Genomic DNA, 16,387 nt, shown 5'->3' on the forward strand with positions numbered 1-16,387 from the left:
TGATATGGAACAAATCTTGTGTATGGAATTAAGTAGGTTAAGGCTCTTCAGCCTGGAAAAGAGAAAACTGAGATAGCATATGCCAGAGGGATGGATAAGATGGATCAGGATTTATTCATTCTTCTACCAGCCTACCACTTAGAAGAACCAGATCATCAAATGATCTCTCAATTACCCTCCACCAGCCTGAGATCTTAGGCGAGACTCTTTGTGAAAGAGTTACACATGCATCGTTTACTGGGTGAGGTTCCACAAATAATAGGTGAGATATGCAAGGCAAGATCAACTCAATAAATTCTTTCCTATATCCTTTTCCCACGTACTTGCAAGAGAGAGTGATCCAGATGAGTAGAGGTGGGAACTTTAGATAACTGTATACATGTATTAACCAGAAGTGTAGGACCAATAGACAATTGCTGTCTAAGCACTTCACGAGAATACAGAAGAGGATTAAGAGTTAAGACAGGTTTTTGCAAAAGGCAATGGAAACAAATTTCAGCCCTTTGGATTTCTTCGTGAGTCTAGGACATCAGGGCTTGCACCTCTTGGATTTCCATTGAGGCTTAGATACTCAAAAGGCATTTGAAATGAGTTTACTTTGATCTTGTAACACCAAGCCTAAAGGTGTTTGACATGCAGGCCCCAGCTTCTTTGCTGCAGTTAGCCATCTGTAAAATTGTATATTGGTTTTTCCTGATCTCAAGGGAAAGTTGTAAACACACATTTAAGAGGGTTGTGTGGTGTGCCAGTAAAGGTTTAATGAACCATCAGCCCAGCTAAGATAAACAGCTGAAAGAAAACATTGTGTAAGTAGAAGTTGTTTAAGTATTTCTCTCTTTTCAGTTGCATTACTTGATCATGGCCAAGTAATTGGGTTTTGTAATATCTGATAGTTACATAGAAATTTTTCAGATTTTTTATGATAACATTAATATATTGTTTCTTGTTTCATATTTGCAAAGAGGCAAACCGATGCTCATTTTGCACATAGTCAGCAACTCCACTGAATCTTTGTGGGTGAATTTAGTATCAGGATATGATCTGGATGTAGTTACCTTCATCCTCAGCTGGTCACATAATTTGCCTGATGACCATGTATAATTAAGTTGTTCAGTCAACTGGACTAGTTAGAGTATTAATAATAGTATACAGAAAAAGCTATCAGAATAATTTCTGCCATTTTCATTGTTAAAATATAGCCTGAGCTCTCTCTTTTTAAAAATCTAACACTTTAAAACTGCAAATTGCTCTAAAAATATTATTAATTATTTTGTTTGTTTCTTAGAAGACTGTAACTAAAGTTACCAGAATTTTATTTGAATGGATCCATTTGACAGTTAAAATACTTTTTGCAGATATCTGAAATTGCAAAAGAAGCTGGAACACAAAGAAAAACAGAAGCTGAGAAGGCTGAGTAAGTTAGTTTTACGAAATTCCTGCTCCACTCCTTGGTACTTCCTAATGCTAAATAATTTGGCCACAAAGAATGCAAGCAATGTTCAGTATTCAAAGAACTTTGTGTACAATTTGTCTCATCAGTGTTTTGAAAATATACTAAGTATTTTGCAAATATACTAAAAGATGGCAGACCATCTCAGTAGGCAACACAACGGCAAGCTGATTTTTGTGGCCTTTGACAATTATGCATATACAGATCTGTGGCCATTGCCTCTTTAAGAAATCGCGTAAAAATTCCCGTAACATCCTTTAAAAATGAGCACCAGTCTTAAAAAACCTTTGCAACTTATCATTACTGCTTTCTGCTTTCCCTACTACCCACCACAATTTTCATGCAACAATATTGGATCATTAAAACACAAGATTTAACTAAACCAATCATTCCTATTTATTGCTGTTTTATCAGTTCTTGAGTTGTGAACTTGACAGCAGATACATTCCTTTGTCCAGTCACCCTGTATATGACTGCCTAAAGAATATTTAAAATACTTGCCTTGCTTTAGCAGCATCCTACTAAGGAGCATCCCGTCTGCCTGGACCTGCAGTCACATTGTAGTAACAGATTAAAATATTTGTAGAGACACACACAAGGTGTCCTAGAGATTCTTACAGCTTCAAAAGCTATACATAATTTTCTTTTTTTTTCCAATTGTGCTTCATGTTTAAAATATTTACTTCAGAGTCATTTATCTTTCTCCTCTTATTTGCCAAAGTTAATTTTTTTTAAGTGTGCCATTGGGGTTAGTACTTTAGGACTGGATACACTTTGTATAGCTGGTCTGAAAACGATCCTTTTTTCCCCCTCTGTATATATGTTTATATGTGTGTGTAGGAATGCATATACATAGATATATGTGTAAACACATATATCTGTATCTAGGGATGTCTTACATGGACATGAATGTGCACATATATATGTGCTCACATGAATGAAGTTAAATTGATTCTTGGTTGCTGTTTTGAATTATCTCATTACAGTATGCCTTCAACACCACCTATGATGGTTCAACACATTTTCATTTACTATCTCTTACCTTTCAGGCCATTTATATCATATTTCTTCAATTAAAAAGTCCCTTTCTTACATTTTATTGTCACAAAATTTTTCTGATATGATTTGTCTCTAATTTTCTTGTTTTAGGCTTTTCCACCACTTATTTTTCATAAGAATGACCACTTTCTACCTCTTTTATTTTATTGGACTTACTTAATTTCCCGATTCCTTGTTGTCTTCTCTTGTCTGACAGGCTTAATTCTTTTCTCAAGTACTTTCACAACATATTCAAATTGCCTTCAGCTTAAAAATTTGAGTTTAAATGGCTTATATTTCTGAGACTGCAATAGGGACTCTGTTAGAAGATAAGACTCATTCATAGACACTCATTATATGATTCCTACTGCAGAAGTAGTGATAAAGTGAACCACAAACTGTATTCCTTTATCTTCATTCCTAAAACTTTCAATCATACTGATGCCTCAACATTATTTCACACATATGGAAATCCAGCTTGTTGTTGTTGTTGTTGTTGTTGTTGTTTGTAACTAAATTCCTCTATTGCTACATAGAGAATAAAAACTAAATTTCAAAACCAAAGTTTATGAATTGAAATGAATTTAAAATGAATGCATTTACAATACAGGAGTTTGGTGCCGTATTTTTGTTTAGTTAACCTTTCTTCTAGCATGGAAGATGGTGAGAAACAAGATAAAGCAAAGGAAGTACAATCTGAGCAGCTAGAAGAGGGAAAAATGAAGAAAAAAAAGAGGAGGCATGGACAAAAAATTGAGAAACCAGAGGCTGTTATGGCTAACTTCTTCAAGGCTTTGGAAATTTATCAAACAAAGATACTTGTAAGTTTTTCTTAAATTCTTTAGTCATCGGATTTTTATTTACAGAACCCTTTTTTGATATTTAAAGGAAAAATGTCATCATAAGCGGAACGTTGGCATGAGTTTTCAGATGATTGTCTGTAGTCAGTCTCTTGTGATTTTATAATACTTTGTAGAGTTATGTAATTAAGTGTTTGTGTGTGTAATTTCTAACAGGACAGATTAGCCTCCTGAGCTCCTTTTTAGGAGCTCCTTATTTTCCATAATCTAACGTTTAGAATCTTTAACTCTACTTTCTATTTTTCTTTTTCTTAAAACCATGAAATGTTGAATTATCTGAAAACTCTCAAGTAGTTTTTTTCCAGTATTCTAACATTTCTTTCCACACTTCTTTCTACTTCAGTCTTCTCTGACTTATAATTTTAAGGCTATTATTTTTAACTCCATTTATCATAAAATGGGAGAATAGGCTGTCAAGAAATGCCCTTGCTTATTATAACTGGTGTATGAAGGAAACACAATTATGTATTTACTGTTTTAAAAATCTTGCTATCTATTTTTCTTATTTTGATATTACTCACAGGCTACCTTTAATTCCTTTTTTTTTTTTTTTTTACTTTCAGCACTGCTTGGCAAGAAATTTTTATAACTTAAGGTTTCTTGCTCTATTTGTTGCATTTGCTATCAATTTTATTCTTCTATTTTACAAGGTAAGGTTATGCATTGTTCTTTAAATATTTTTGTTAGTACCAGAGGTTACAGTAATTTAATGTTCGTAACTATTCTGTTTTTATTTTATTCAGGCTGAATGAAAAGAGATTCATTTAATTTCTCCTTGATAGTTGAGTTTCTAGGCACTTTTTCATTTAGTCACGTAAGTGTGTTATTGTTCGGATTGTTAATCTTCTTCTGGGAAAATTGAAATCGACTACAACAATTCAAGTGTCAAAACTGTTGAATTATTTTTTTTGCATTTGTTCTCAAGATATTAAGAGACTTCATCTGGCTATTCTCAGTTACTTCTCTTTTTTCATAGTAGGCTAGAGTTGTTTTTGTTTAGCTCACTGATAAAGAAGGCTATACATTCATACTTTAAACCTAATCTTGAAAGTTCACCTGAACCTAGAGTTGTTTCAGGTTCTGGTGTATAACATGAGATGATACAGAGTAGAAAGTCTTCAGCAGCCTCCACCATTTTTTTTCATGAATCTTCACAACCTCTATCCATGAAACAGATCAGAATTCAGTAACGAGAACTCCCATCCATAAAAGACTTATTTTTTTTTTCCTTTCCATACAAATCTGAAGTCTGGGAGAAGAGTTCTGATTTATCTATATCCTAAAATCTGGCCCTTTTTATTTTCCCTTCCTAGATAAAGAATGAAAGTTTTAATAAACTGATGAATCTTGTGTTTTTCAATATTACATATTCTAGTTCTGTTGCTTACAACCAAAAACTTCAACAAAAACAGCTGGATGAACATTCAGTCTAGAAATAATTGAGTCCTGATCTCAAATACCTTGAAATGCAACTCCTATAACACAGTTGCTGTCCCAGAGGCAGGGCAGGTAAAGACGCAAAAAACTCTTGGAAACTGGGCAGAATGTACTGCACATTCCAGGAGAAAGATGTCATGGCTATTTAGAGCTTCCTTCTTGTCTCTTTCTTTCCTTCCCTTCCCATAGGGTTAGAGAAGATGGACTTCAAATATACGTGTAGAATTCTGCTTTTGTCTATGCCAGTCTCCTTTTCTCCCCATTCTCTTCTGCTTCTCTTTGAGTGTGGTGGGTGACAACCGTTCTGTTGCAGAGCAAGGACAAAAGTTCGTGTCTATCAGTACAAGTCCATCTGTCATGCATAGCAAAGAGTCAGTGGGAGTCAAACAGGACTGAGCAGGACTTTAGCTTTGAGATAAAGTTGTCAAAAAAGGGCCCCTAGGGCTTTTATTTTAAAGGTCGGGTTTTTAAAGTCACTGGAAGAATTTAGGGCAGTGTGTCAGCTGATGAAATACTGTATATAATTTGTAAGCTCTAAAGGGAGCAATGAAATAAAAAGTTATGAACAGTGTACAAGTTGATTATATGAAAACTTTGCTTCTTTTTAGACTCGAGTAATCAGGAACAATGTAGATTATAAAAAACCCCTGAATTCAGTCATAATAGATAACCCTGTGATTCCTTGGTTCTTCCAAGAAATCATTTTTGCAGAGCTTGTTCATTTGTTTTAGTTTCGCTACAGCACTTTTAGAAAGATTTGTAAGCTGCCTGTATTTGCTTTTTCCAGATTTTCTTTTCAGTGACATGACATGATGTGGAGACTTCTGCTGTGCAAATGAAGGACTTTTAAAGCTACTGACTATCATCCTCCTCTGAGCAGGCTTTGCAAACACTATGCATCATTAAAGGGAAAGCTTGCACGTTTATTTTGTTTTCAATGTGCTTGAATTTTTCTCAGGTGACAGAAGAGCCCCTTGATGAAGTAGAGGAAGACTCTAATCTCTGGAACTCCTTTGCTGAAGAGGAAGAGGAGGAGGGCATGGTGTTTTTTGTTTTAGAAGAAAGTACCGGCTACATGGCACCTGCTCTAAGAGCACTGGCAGTTATTCATACTATCATCTCCTTTGTCTGTGTGATTGGATACTACTGCTTAAAGGCAAGTTCTTAATCTTACTACTAATCTGTTATTTGTTAAACATTGGCTATGTCCCAAGGTGGCTGTGGATGCTAATACTGGAATACCTATTTGTACCTAGCTGTTTAAAAATTCTCACTGTTCAATATGTAGATGTTTTCCTCCTGTATTCTGTCCAGCAGAAATTAGTTAACTTTGTTCATAGTGGTGTGTGTGTGTTTTGGATTTGTGGTTAAAACAGTGCAGGTGACACAGCCACATTTGGTTATTGCTGGACAGTGTTTGTGTAGTGTGAGGGCTCTCTCTTTGCTTTACTCACTCTGTGCATCCCTCAGCAGGCATGTTGGGAGGGGTCACAGCCAGGACAGCTGGCCTGAACCAGCCAGAAGGATATTCCATCATGCTCAGCAATAAAAAGTGGTGTGTGTGGGAGGGTTGGGGCTTGACTGTCTAGGTGGCCATTGCTCAGAGGCTGCCTAGGCATTGATCTGCCTGTGGGAGAGTCTAGTGTGATGTTGGGTCTTACATTTTTAGTGTTATAAAGAGCACTATAGGTACCAAAAATACGTAAACCGTGACAAAGATGTCCACTGTTTTTTCCACAGGTCCCTCTGGTTGTATTTAAGAGGGAAAAGGAGGTAGCTAGAAAGCTGGAATTTGATGGACTATACATAACTGAACAGCCAACTGAAGATGATATTAAAGGACAATGGGATCGCCTCGTTATAAATACTCCGTAAGTAAAATTAAGTGACTCTATGTAAACTGCTTATAATATTATAGCTCATTAAGCCACTGATCTAGAACCTTTCCTGTCCACCTTCCTTTGTTCATCTAAAGGAAAGGCATTTAACACCTTATATTACATGCTACAGTCACATCAGATTCTAATGTGAAATCCTGTATTATCTATTTAGTAAACACTACTATAACACATACATTCCACCTCCTTCTCATTTTCTAGAGTTTGCAAGGATTATGTGTTTTACCTCATAATGTCTCTCCAACACATTTCACATATTAGTCTCTAGAAAGTTCTAAAAAGACAACTTCCATCCTTTCCAGTGACTCCGTTTCACTTGTATAGTAATATTCTCCTCCCTTTCTTTCCCATTCCTTGTTAAAGAAATTTGTATATGACATGAGAAGTAAATCTAGAGAAAAATAGCAGTCCTAGAATTTGAACAGGTCTGACAGGAATTTCTGTCAAGTTGTAGGCATTAGCAAATACTGTAGTAGTCATACACGGATTCTAAGTCTCATCTGCTGTTCTGCATCAGTAAGCTGCAGCAGTTTGTAGGAGTCACATGGACAAATACAGCAAGTCAGCTCTCTTCCCTGGGAAGAATGCCCTGACTACAGGCTGTTTTTCAGAATTTACTGGTAGGTTTAGATTAGCTATAAGGAAGAAGTTCTTTACTATAACAGTGGTGAGGTACAGGAACAGGTTGCCCAGAGAAGTTGTGGATGCTCCAGCCCTGGAAGTGTTCCAGGCCAGGCTGGATGGGGCTTGGAGAAACCTGGTCTAGTGGAAGATGGCCCTGTCCAAAACGGGGGGGTTAGAACTAGGTGATCTTTATGGTCCCTTCCATCTATGCTTCTATGATTAGAATCTCTAAAATACTGGAAATTCTTGAATGCTTTGTTTTCCTAAACCTAAGTTTCAAGAATTTTTCTTAATTTCAATCAGCAGTATGGACTAGCACATGCTATTAAAGTTACAACAGAGGGTAATTGGGAAACTGGGGTGCTTGCTTATTTTCCAACCATTTTTTTTCACTACTGATAGCAACCCATCTAGATATCCAGTAATTTTATCTTCAGCAAAAAGAAGCACGAATTAATTAAATATATTGTCAACTTTTCCCTAATGACATGCTGTAAAGTTTGTTCTCAGCATGTTGCACTGTCTACTGAAGTTAAATGAAAGACTAAGGCTAATTTAAGCAGGCTAATCCTTCCCTCTGATGTTAACTGAGTCTCGAAGTTTAGTGCAGGTACTGTATGATCAGAATAACCACTGGTGGAGGGTACCCAGTGTTCTATATAAACTGAAATTTGCTTTCTGTAAGTGAAAAAAATTAATTAAAAATGCAAAAGAGGTACTCTGATGAATTATTAGATGTTTGTGGTAAAAGAGATAGACACAAGCTGGCTACACTATGACATATTTTGCTTACAAGCCTGAGAAATCAAGAGAAGAAATACTACAGAGCATTGGACTAGAATATACCATCCATCTGAGTCACGAGAAGCATTTGCCTTTATCTGGAATAATTTCATTCAGAATTCCAATTCAGGAAGGTAAAAATTCTAGCATAGTAGTTGGGAAGTTCTAGCATAGTAGTTGGGAAGTTTGCCTCACATCCCAGCAGAATGGTGTTCTGGAATCTCATTTTTCTCTTGCTAGCACTTACTTTATTTTACCAGTACTGTCTTTTAGTTTAAGCAGTTATTTTTCTCTTTTACATTCCTGCATATTTTCTCAACTCAGTGTTATTTCCAGGAAATAAATTTTGTAGTGTTTCCTGCTAATTGGCATTCCTCAAAACTGACATAATATACAGTAAGATCATTAGAAGGGGGAGATCCTGGATACTGCTATATATATATTTGCTATATATTGGCAAATTATCCTCTTGAATTTCCTTGGCAGGTTTAATATTTCTAGATTTCTGTTGGCAAACTGTTGACTGGTTCTCAAGTGCTCAGCCTCTATTTGAAATGTAATCCAATGAACACAGTAATTATTTATGCTTCAAAATTCTCTTATTTTCCTCTGAAAATCGTTGTCTGGTTTGATTTTTATGGCTACGAGTGATAAAGTATTTATTTAGGAGATGAATGATATTACAGTGACTAACCTGCTATTATGGAATTGTTGGGCTTTTTAGGTGATAATATTTAGCATGCTGTCCTTTTGTAGCCAGTCATATTTGTGGATGGGAAAAAGAAAGGGGGTGTGGAGGGGGCAGATGATATTGCAGCAAAATATGATTAATAACAGCTGTTGTTCACATGAAAAGAAATCATTCTCATAATTTGAAGTGCAGTGAGTGAACAAAATTATACCAAACTTTGCAATGATCAGGAACATGGTATTTTCTCCCTTTTTTTTTGTTTGTTTTTTCTTTCCTTTAACAAGTTAAATAACTTGAAATATCTTTGCCTTATCTATGTAGGTCCTTCCCTAACAATTACTGGGACAAATTTGTGAAACGGAAGGTAGGCTTTTTATATTTCTATTATGTTTTTCAGAGCAATAATCCACTATTTGGTTAATTTGGATATCCGTATAATACCTTCTGTACACATAAATACAGAAATAACTGAGAACTGAAATTTGTTTCATGGAAGTTATTGTTGTGTCAAATGTCTCAGTGAACAGGCAGCTGTGGCGTAGGTGGGAGGAGGGAGGAAGACAGAAGGCTGTGGTTTCCTTCCTAGACTCAGACATATGAAATAACTTTGTGCTGTCAATCTGCCAGCAGGTCTAATTTACAATCATTGTCATCTTTAGTATACAAAGCCCCCTCATTGCCCTAAAAAAAGAAAAACATGCCAGCTTAAATGACAGAAAATTATACATAAGTTTTCAGATAATAGCCTTTAATGCTTCTATTTTTCTTTTTCATGATCCCCTCTTTTCCTGGGAGTTCTTACTGTTCTAGTAGTGTTAATTGTGGAGGACTTTTTTTTTTTAATTCCTGACAACTACTGGTCTAAAGTAGGTGAATGTCACTGAGGACTTCCACTGAGCAAAAGCTTCTCTTCTTCCATTTTCAGGTTATCAACAAGTATGGAGACTTATATGGAGCAGAGCGCATTGCAGAACTTCTGGGTTTGGACAAAAGTGCCCTTGATTTTAGTCCAGTGGAAGAGAGTGAACCAGAAGAGGCATCTCTTGTGTCATGGTATGACTTCTGAACTTCACAGACAAATTATGTGTTGGTGTATCTTCACCATCAAAGATAAAAATGGATTTAATTTTGAAACTGTCGTGATGTTTTCCTCAGCATGGAAAATTCAAATGGATAAGTCTTCCTAGTGTGGAAGTAAAATAAAATAGCTTTTTGTTTGTTCTAAACCACAGTTGTGTTATAAAAGTAAGAAAAAAAAATCAGTGAATTTATGCTGACTGATATAGTTGGCCACTCTTCTAAACAATTATTAATGCAGCATTTAAAAGGTCTTACAACAGAGTTTATAAAAAATAATTGATAATATTGATAATAACTACCTAGATAACAGGTGTCTAGTACAGATTCAGAGATGTTTTCCTGACTTAATCAGTCAGTCAGGATGAGAGTTTGAAAGCGTCCCAGTCCCAAGTGATTTATGCTCCTACAAGAGTTGGTTTTCTCAACCAACATAAGATGCACAAGAAAGATTTCCCTTTGCACACCATCCAATGGCTAATAAAATATTTAGAATATTGCAGAAGGCATTACCTTTTCTCTTGGTTATTCTGGCAATATTTTACACTAGACAGAACACTTATCTCTTGAATTCAAGCAACCTGCGGTCCACATTTCACTACTTTTGGCAAACATTTTAATTTTTTAAGTCTGGAATATGGCAGTATCACTTTTCCTGAAATTGTTACATCAGTTTTGTTGGTTTAGAAACTCTTTATGGGTGCTCAGAATTAATGAATAGTTTCTGAAAAATGAAGATCCCGGATCACGCAAAAAATGAACGGTTAATTTATATCACCACCTTCAGCAAAAAAATGTGAAGTGCCAAAACTAGTTTGCTGTTTATAAATACAGTATTCAATACTTATTTTTGACATTTATGTATTTCAAAAATTTTGTGTTTCTTAGGCTAAGCTCCATTGATACAAAGTACCACATTTGGAAGCTCGGAGTTGTTTTCACTGATAACGTGAGTATGTTAGCCTAGGAGAATATGCTTTGATTTACCCTAAACATGGTTATATGTCTTCCATCATCTGCTTTTATTTTAAACAAACATACACAAATAATATTGCATTACAGAGCCATTTTAAAATATTATTTTTTCTGTCTTGTGTTGTAGCAAATTGCTTTAATTTATGTCAGAATTTTATTTTTGGTTCTAAAGGGCAATATGCACCTCCTCACCACTGATACAATGTCAGCATTTCAGAAGTTAATGGGGCATTCATTTAATTTTGTAGAAATCAATCTAGCAACCAAAGGTGTCTTTTCTCAAAATCAAGCACAGTGTACAAAAAGATATCCTTTTTTATACTTTAATAATGTGTTTGACATGACTGGTTAATTCTTACCTTTCAAACCTTCTCCTTTGGAAGAACTATGTTTAGTTAATTTTTTTTTTTTTTTTGGTGAGCATTCCCAAACAAACAAGAAGGTCAAGGTGAATCAATCAAATGACAATGTCCTAAATTCCTCGTGCATTGAAAGCACACTGAGCCATTTTTCCTCAGTATAAGTTTTGACATCAAAGTGGGTTCAGGTTCACTGCTTGTTAGAAGAATAAGCTGTGTTATGTGCCTTAGGTTTTGTGGGCGTCCTGGGTGACGTGGTCTAAGACTTCAACAAAGTGTCTCGAGAGTAACACATTACCACATTTTTCCATCCAGAATCAGTATTAAAATTTAAAGTACTGTGTCACAAACTCCTCAACCAAAACAGTTTCACAGTAGAGGTTATTGATGTTTATAATATCATTATTATTTAATTTTAAATTTATATTTTAAATGTTTATTTAAATATTTCATATGCATCTAAATTATGTATTTAAATATGTAAAAATAGAGATCTCAGCGTAACTAAGCAATAAATGCTCCTTAAATGAACAGTGGAGAGGATGAGAGACAGAGTAAGTCTTTTTGAATATGTAAAATGGAATTATTACATTCAGACTGTGATTCAAATCAGATCATGAGAATATTACTTTATTTCATAACTGTTGTGGACAGAATTAAATCTTTGGACACAGTTTCTCAGGGAGGTGCTGCTGTTGAGTCACGAGGTACAGGAAGGACCCCCTTCTTTCTAAACTCCTCAGAGAGGAGTCTGGGTGTGGCTGCATCCAATCTTAGTCTCAGACTTGGACAATGGTTTATGTCTAAAGGTGTAATTGATCCTTTATACAACTTTGTCCTGCAGAGTTAAGGATGGCAAACCAAATATACTTGTATAGGTAAAATAAGTGGTTTATTTCAATTGATTATGATAATAATTAGACTAAAGGACGTTTTAATCAGAATTATATACTGCACAGTAAAGATGGTTATAACTGCTATTAAAGTAAATTATTTATTAAATTAATGGTTTAAAAGGTAGCTTAATAATTATTTGTTGCTGCCCTTGCACAATTATTGTTATGTTACTTGCCCATATCAGTGACAGTGGGCAAACCTCTTTGGTTCAGCCTCAAGGAGTAACCGTGGGGAGCGTTCCCACTCAAGTAAAGAATCTACACACACACCCCTGGGAGTGCAAGAAATCCCTGCCATTAAAAAAGTAGGACTGAGCTTTTACAACATAAAGTGATTGACTGGAATTCATATATTCCCAGGCTAGTCATGCTAGCAGAGCACCATTCATCTTAAAATAAGTTATTAGTACTATCACTCCTTGGGTGCTCTATCAGGAAACACCTGCCTTCCACAGCCCTGCCAGTGCCAGTAGCTGTCAGGACACACACGGTTTTCACATCCTTGTGATGTCTATTTTTGGGGTTGTTGAATGAGGCTGGTCTCAGCGTTTTTCAACAGCAAAAGCAATGTGACATCCCCCTCCATCACTGGTAATTTTCAAAAGCTGGATGAAGTTTAAGCTGTTTCTTCCCCACATAGGCAAAGTGTCCTGCTACAACAACTTGAGTGACTTAAAAAAACGGCTGTGTTCTGGGTCCAATAATCCATATCAGTGCCTGCTAACCCTCTGTCACTTTTCACTTTCTCTGCAGTCATTTTTATACTTAGCTTGGTACACAACTATGTCTATCCTTGGGCACTACAACAACTTCTTCTTTGCTGCTCATCTTCTGGATATTGCTATGGGTTTTAAGACATTGCGAACTATTTTGTCTTCAGTTACTCACAATGGCAAACAGGTTAGTGCTACATGCAAAGGTCTGAAAAGAAATACACTTTGTAAAAGTACTGGAAAAAATTTGTTGTACCAGAAATATAGGAATGGAATTCATTTTTATCATTATAGGATTGATCATCTCTTCTGCAACACAATACGTGTTAAACTCCATGAAATTATAACAACCTATACCCACCAAGTGCTGATAGATAAAGAAGTTTCATACACAATAGAAAACACATCATTTTAGAAAAAATACAGGAGTATGAATTACTACCTAACCAGCTCCTTCTATATTCTCAATGACGAGCTGATTGGTGACAAATACTAAGAATACACAAGTCCTCCTTAGCTACAACAGTAATAATGATCTAGGCATTGAGATTTCAATACTTGGCTAATAAAAATGTGCTTAAAGGTGTGGGCATTCTGCACTGTGAAACACAGTTCTATATCACTTTGTCATGCAAAAATCAGGTTAATAAAGTGTATTTCTAAAACTAATTGTTAAAATTTCTGCAGGGAATCATTCTCTGATCTCCGAAGACTCCATGTTCCAAGCTAGCATAACAACAAAAAACAAGCTTTACAGTTTTTAACTTACATTTAAGAAATCTAATTTCCCCAAAATATAATTTCAAACACACACATTCCATTCCTTCCCAAATGCAGTAACATATATTCTAAGCCCACTCCTATGCCCTGCTAGATTTGTCAAAACATTTTAAACCACATGATGTTTTGGAAGAGGCATAAAAATATACCCACACAAGGTGATGATGTGTATCATTACACAAACAATTGAAATCTCTGGCTTTATCCTGTTTATTTTACTTTAGGATGACCAAATTCATATTAATGATTGTTATGATTTATATATTTTTTATGAATTCTTTTTTAAATGTAATTGTCAAAACTGAGCATAGTTGACAAAACTCTTTCAACCCAAGACCATGGTTTTTTGTTACATTCTTAACAAGCAAAGATTAGTTTTTGTAATCCTGTTGCTTTTCTGGCTAGTAGATATGAATACTGAAAGACAGCTGCAGATCTCTGAAATGAAATGTTCACTTTGGGAATATGCTGACAGATCTGCAGACAGTGATAATTGACCAGCTTGTCCTTCAATGCTCTTATGTTTCTTTTAAAAGAGTAAATACTGGTTGTTGCATTTTTTAAAATGTGTATCTTTCAGAAACTCCTCTCCAGAGCTGTATCTTCTAGCAGCAACTTCAACAGAGAATATAATCTAGTCTCATTAACTGCTAAACCTTTTCACCTAATGGTTTAATTTCCTTAAAAGCAGGACCTGGAAATGACTTACTCTTATCTAAAAACTTTTCTATCCATTTTACTAATAGCTTTGCTGAACAGCTTTAGAACAGAAAGTAGACTATGATGTCATTATAAGTCCTAATAAATCCCAGTTGAAATTATTTGTCAAATTATCCAAAGGGTTTTATTTTTAATACTTAATTTTTATTGTATATCCAGTGTTTCAAGTTACTATAATTTAACTTTTAAACTAGAGAGTGTAAAAATTGCTTTGGTGGTACACACATAACTGCTATCTTTAGTTTCCTTATTGGGATAGGTACAATATGACCCATTTCAATATTTAAGGCAATGCACCAAGCTGGTATGTCTCTTCTATTCTCTATTTTCATGTCATGTCTCCACACACAGCTTGTGCTTACTGTGGGACTCCTTGCTGTAGTAGTGTACCTTTACACTGTGGTCGCCTTCAACTTCTTCCGCAAATTCTACAACAAAAGTGAAGATGAAGACGAACCAGACATGAAGTGTGATGACATGATGACGGTAACTAAAACACTACCTGCATGCCTCAAATGTCATCCTGAATTTTCAAATGGATACTTTAGACAGAACGATACGTAAGGAGTCTTTTGTTAAATCCATTGGGTTCTTCTTCTTGATAAACGTCATTTTGGAAATATGAACAGTCTTGAAGTTCCTTCTGCATTCTCCAATAGTCTAAACTCGACAGCAAATAGATGACACATAGGAAGATATTCTGAATTTTTCTCCTACATACTGTGGTATATGATTTGCTGCAATGCTTTTGCAGCTTAGGATGGCAAAGCCTCAAAGTAAAAAAGTAAAAAGTAACCCTCAAAGTAAAAAAGGAATTTCTTGGCAAACTGGTCAGAGCTGCTCTTTCTTCCGAAAAGAAGCTGTGTGGTCGCAACACAAATAAACCCCATTTGTTTCCAATGTTTGCAAATGTCCTGTCCTTACTTGGCTTATATGAATTATATGATGTTATTAGCAGCAGTTATAAAAGCCTGCTCCAAAATTACAATTAGTAATTTAGTCATGAAGAAGGAAGTCAAGGGTGAGAAAGCAGAAATTACAACTTATTATGGGTGATAATCTTATGACACCAATTTATGATCTGATTTCTACCTATTGCCACTGAATGTTATTTCTGTCAAAATAGCACATACAGATACATATTAATATATGAAGACGATTTGATTTTCTTACTGTATACAGAAAACACAAATTCAGGTATTAAAAACATAATATTCTGAGTTTGTGGCCAGTTAGTATCTCCCATGGAACAGAAATACTCTCTGCCCTGCATTACACACCAAAGACAGAATAAAATACCTCAGAACAGAGTTGTACCATAGACTTCACAGAATGATCTTCCCTATTCTTGAACTTTCTCTTAAACAGTGCAGGTTAGACATGCAAATTACAGAAATTATGAAACCTGCCCAAACTTTGTGAGCTGGATACTACGGTCAGGTCATAAAATTGGTGTAGGAATAATTAGAGTAATAAAACTATATTACATTTTAAACCACTCTATCAAGTGAGGTAAATAAATTCTAAGTTATATTTTTAAATTAAACACATACTAGCATCTTAAGTCATCAGTAAAATCGCACTACAAAAATGGATGTACAGTTCTGTTTAGTGTTTGCTAATGCCAGGTTTTATACTCATTATTTAACATCCACTGCTGTCTAATGTGACTCCAGAAAACTGGCTGTGCTTAGAGATTGATATTGTTTTGAACCCACACTGTATGGCTGAAGGCGGTTTTCAAGGTTCTGTAGCCAGTCATACAGGAATATCAGTAGTTTATCACTCCTGCAGAAGATTCCATTCCAATGTACTTACATAGACTAAATATACAGATTATCAAAGATTTTTCTATTAAGATTTGTATCTTCAAAAAATATGACAACAATACTTTTGTAAAGTGATTTCATCTGCATTGAACTGAACACAGGTAGTTTCACAGATCACAACTAATTTACAGTATAATAAACCAGAAATCTAGTATTGCAAAATTAAATTGTCCAGAAACTACCTACACACAGGTAGATCTACTTGTTGTGAATATCCCACTGTTTATTTCATGGCAATATTTTCCACATTTCTAAAC

At 35.2% G+C, this 16,387-nt stretch overlaps 1 protein-coding gene across 1 annotated transcript in view; it reads left to right on the forward strand.

Moving 5' to 3' along the window:
• RYR3 (ryanodine receptor 3) overlaps positions 1 to 16,387 on the forward strand; it is a 201,952-nt gene that overhangs the window by 180,476 nt on the left and 5,089 nt on the right. The window contains 10 exon segments of the mRNA XM_032112924.1: positions 1,356 to 1,414; positions 3,141 to 3,309; positions 3,912 to 3,998; positions 5,744 to 5,941; positions 6,526 to 6,656; positions 9,103 to 9,145; positions 9,707 to 9,834; positions 10,747 to 10,807; positions 12,842 to 12,988; positions 14,653 to 14,787. Of these exon segments, the coding sequence (XP_031968815.1) occupies positions 1,356 to 1,414; positions 3,141 to 3,309; positions 3,912 to 3,998; positions 5,744 to 5,941; positions 6,526 to 6,656; positions 9,103 to 9,145; positions 9,707 to 9,834; positions 10,747 to 10,807; positions 12,842 to 12,988; positions 14,653 to 14,787 (1,158 nt within the window).

The sequence above is a fragment of the Corvus moneduloides genome, chromosome 6 (assembly GCF_009650955.1).
Source record: "Corvus moneduloides isolate bCorMon1 chromosome 6, bCorMon1.pri, whole genome shotgun sequence".
Classification (NCBI taxonomy): Eukaryota; Metazoa; Chordata; class Aves; order Passeriformes; family Corvidae; genus Corvus; species Corvus moneduloides.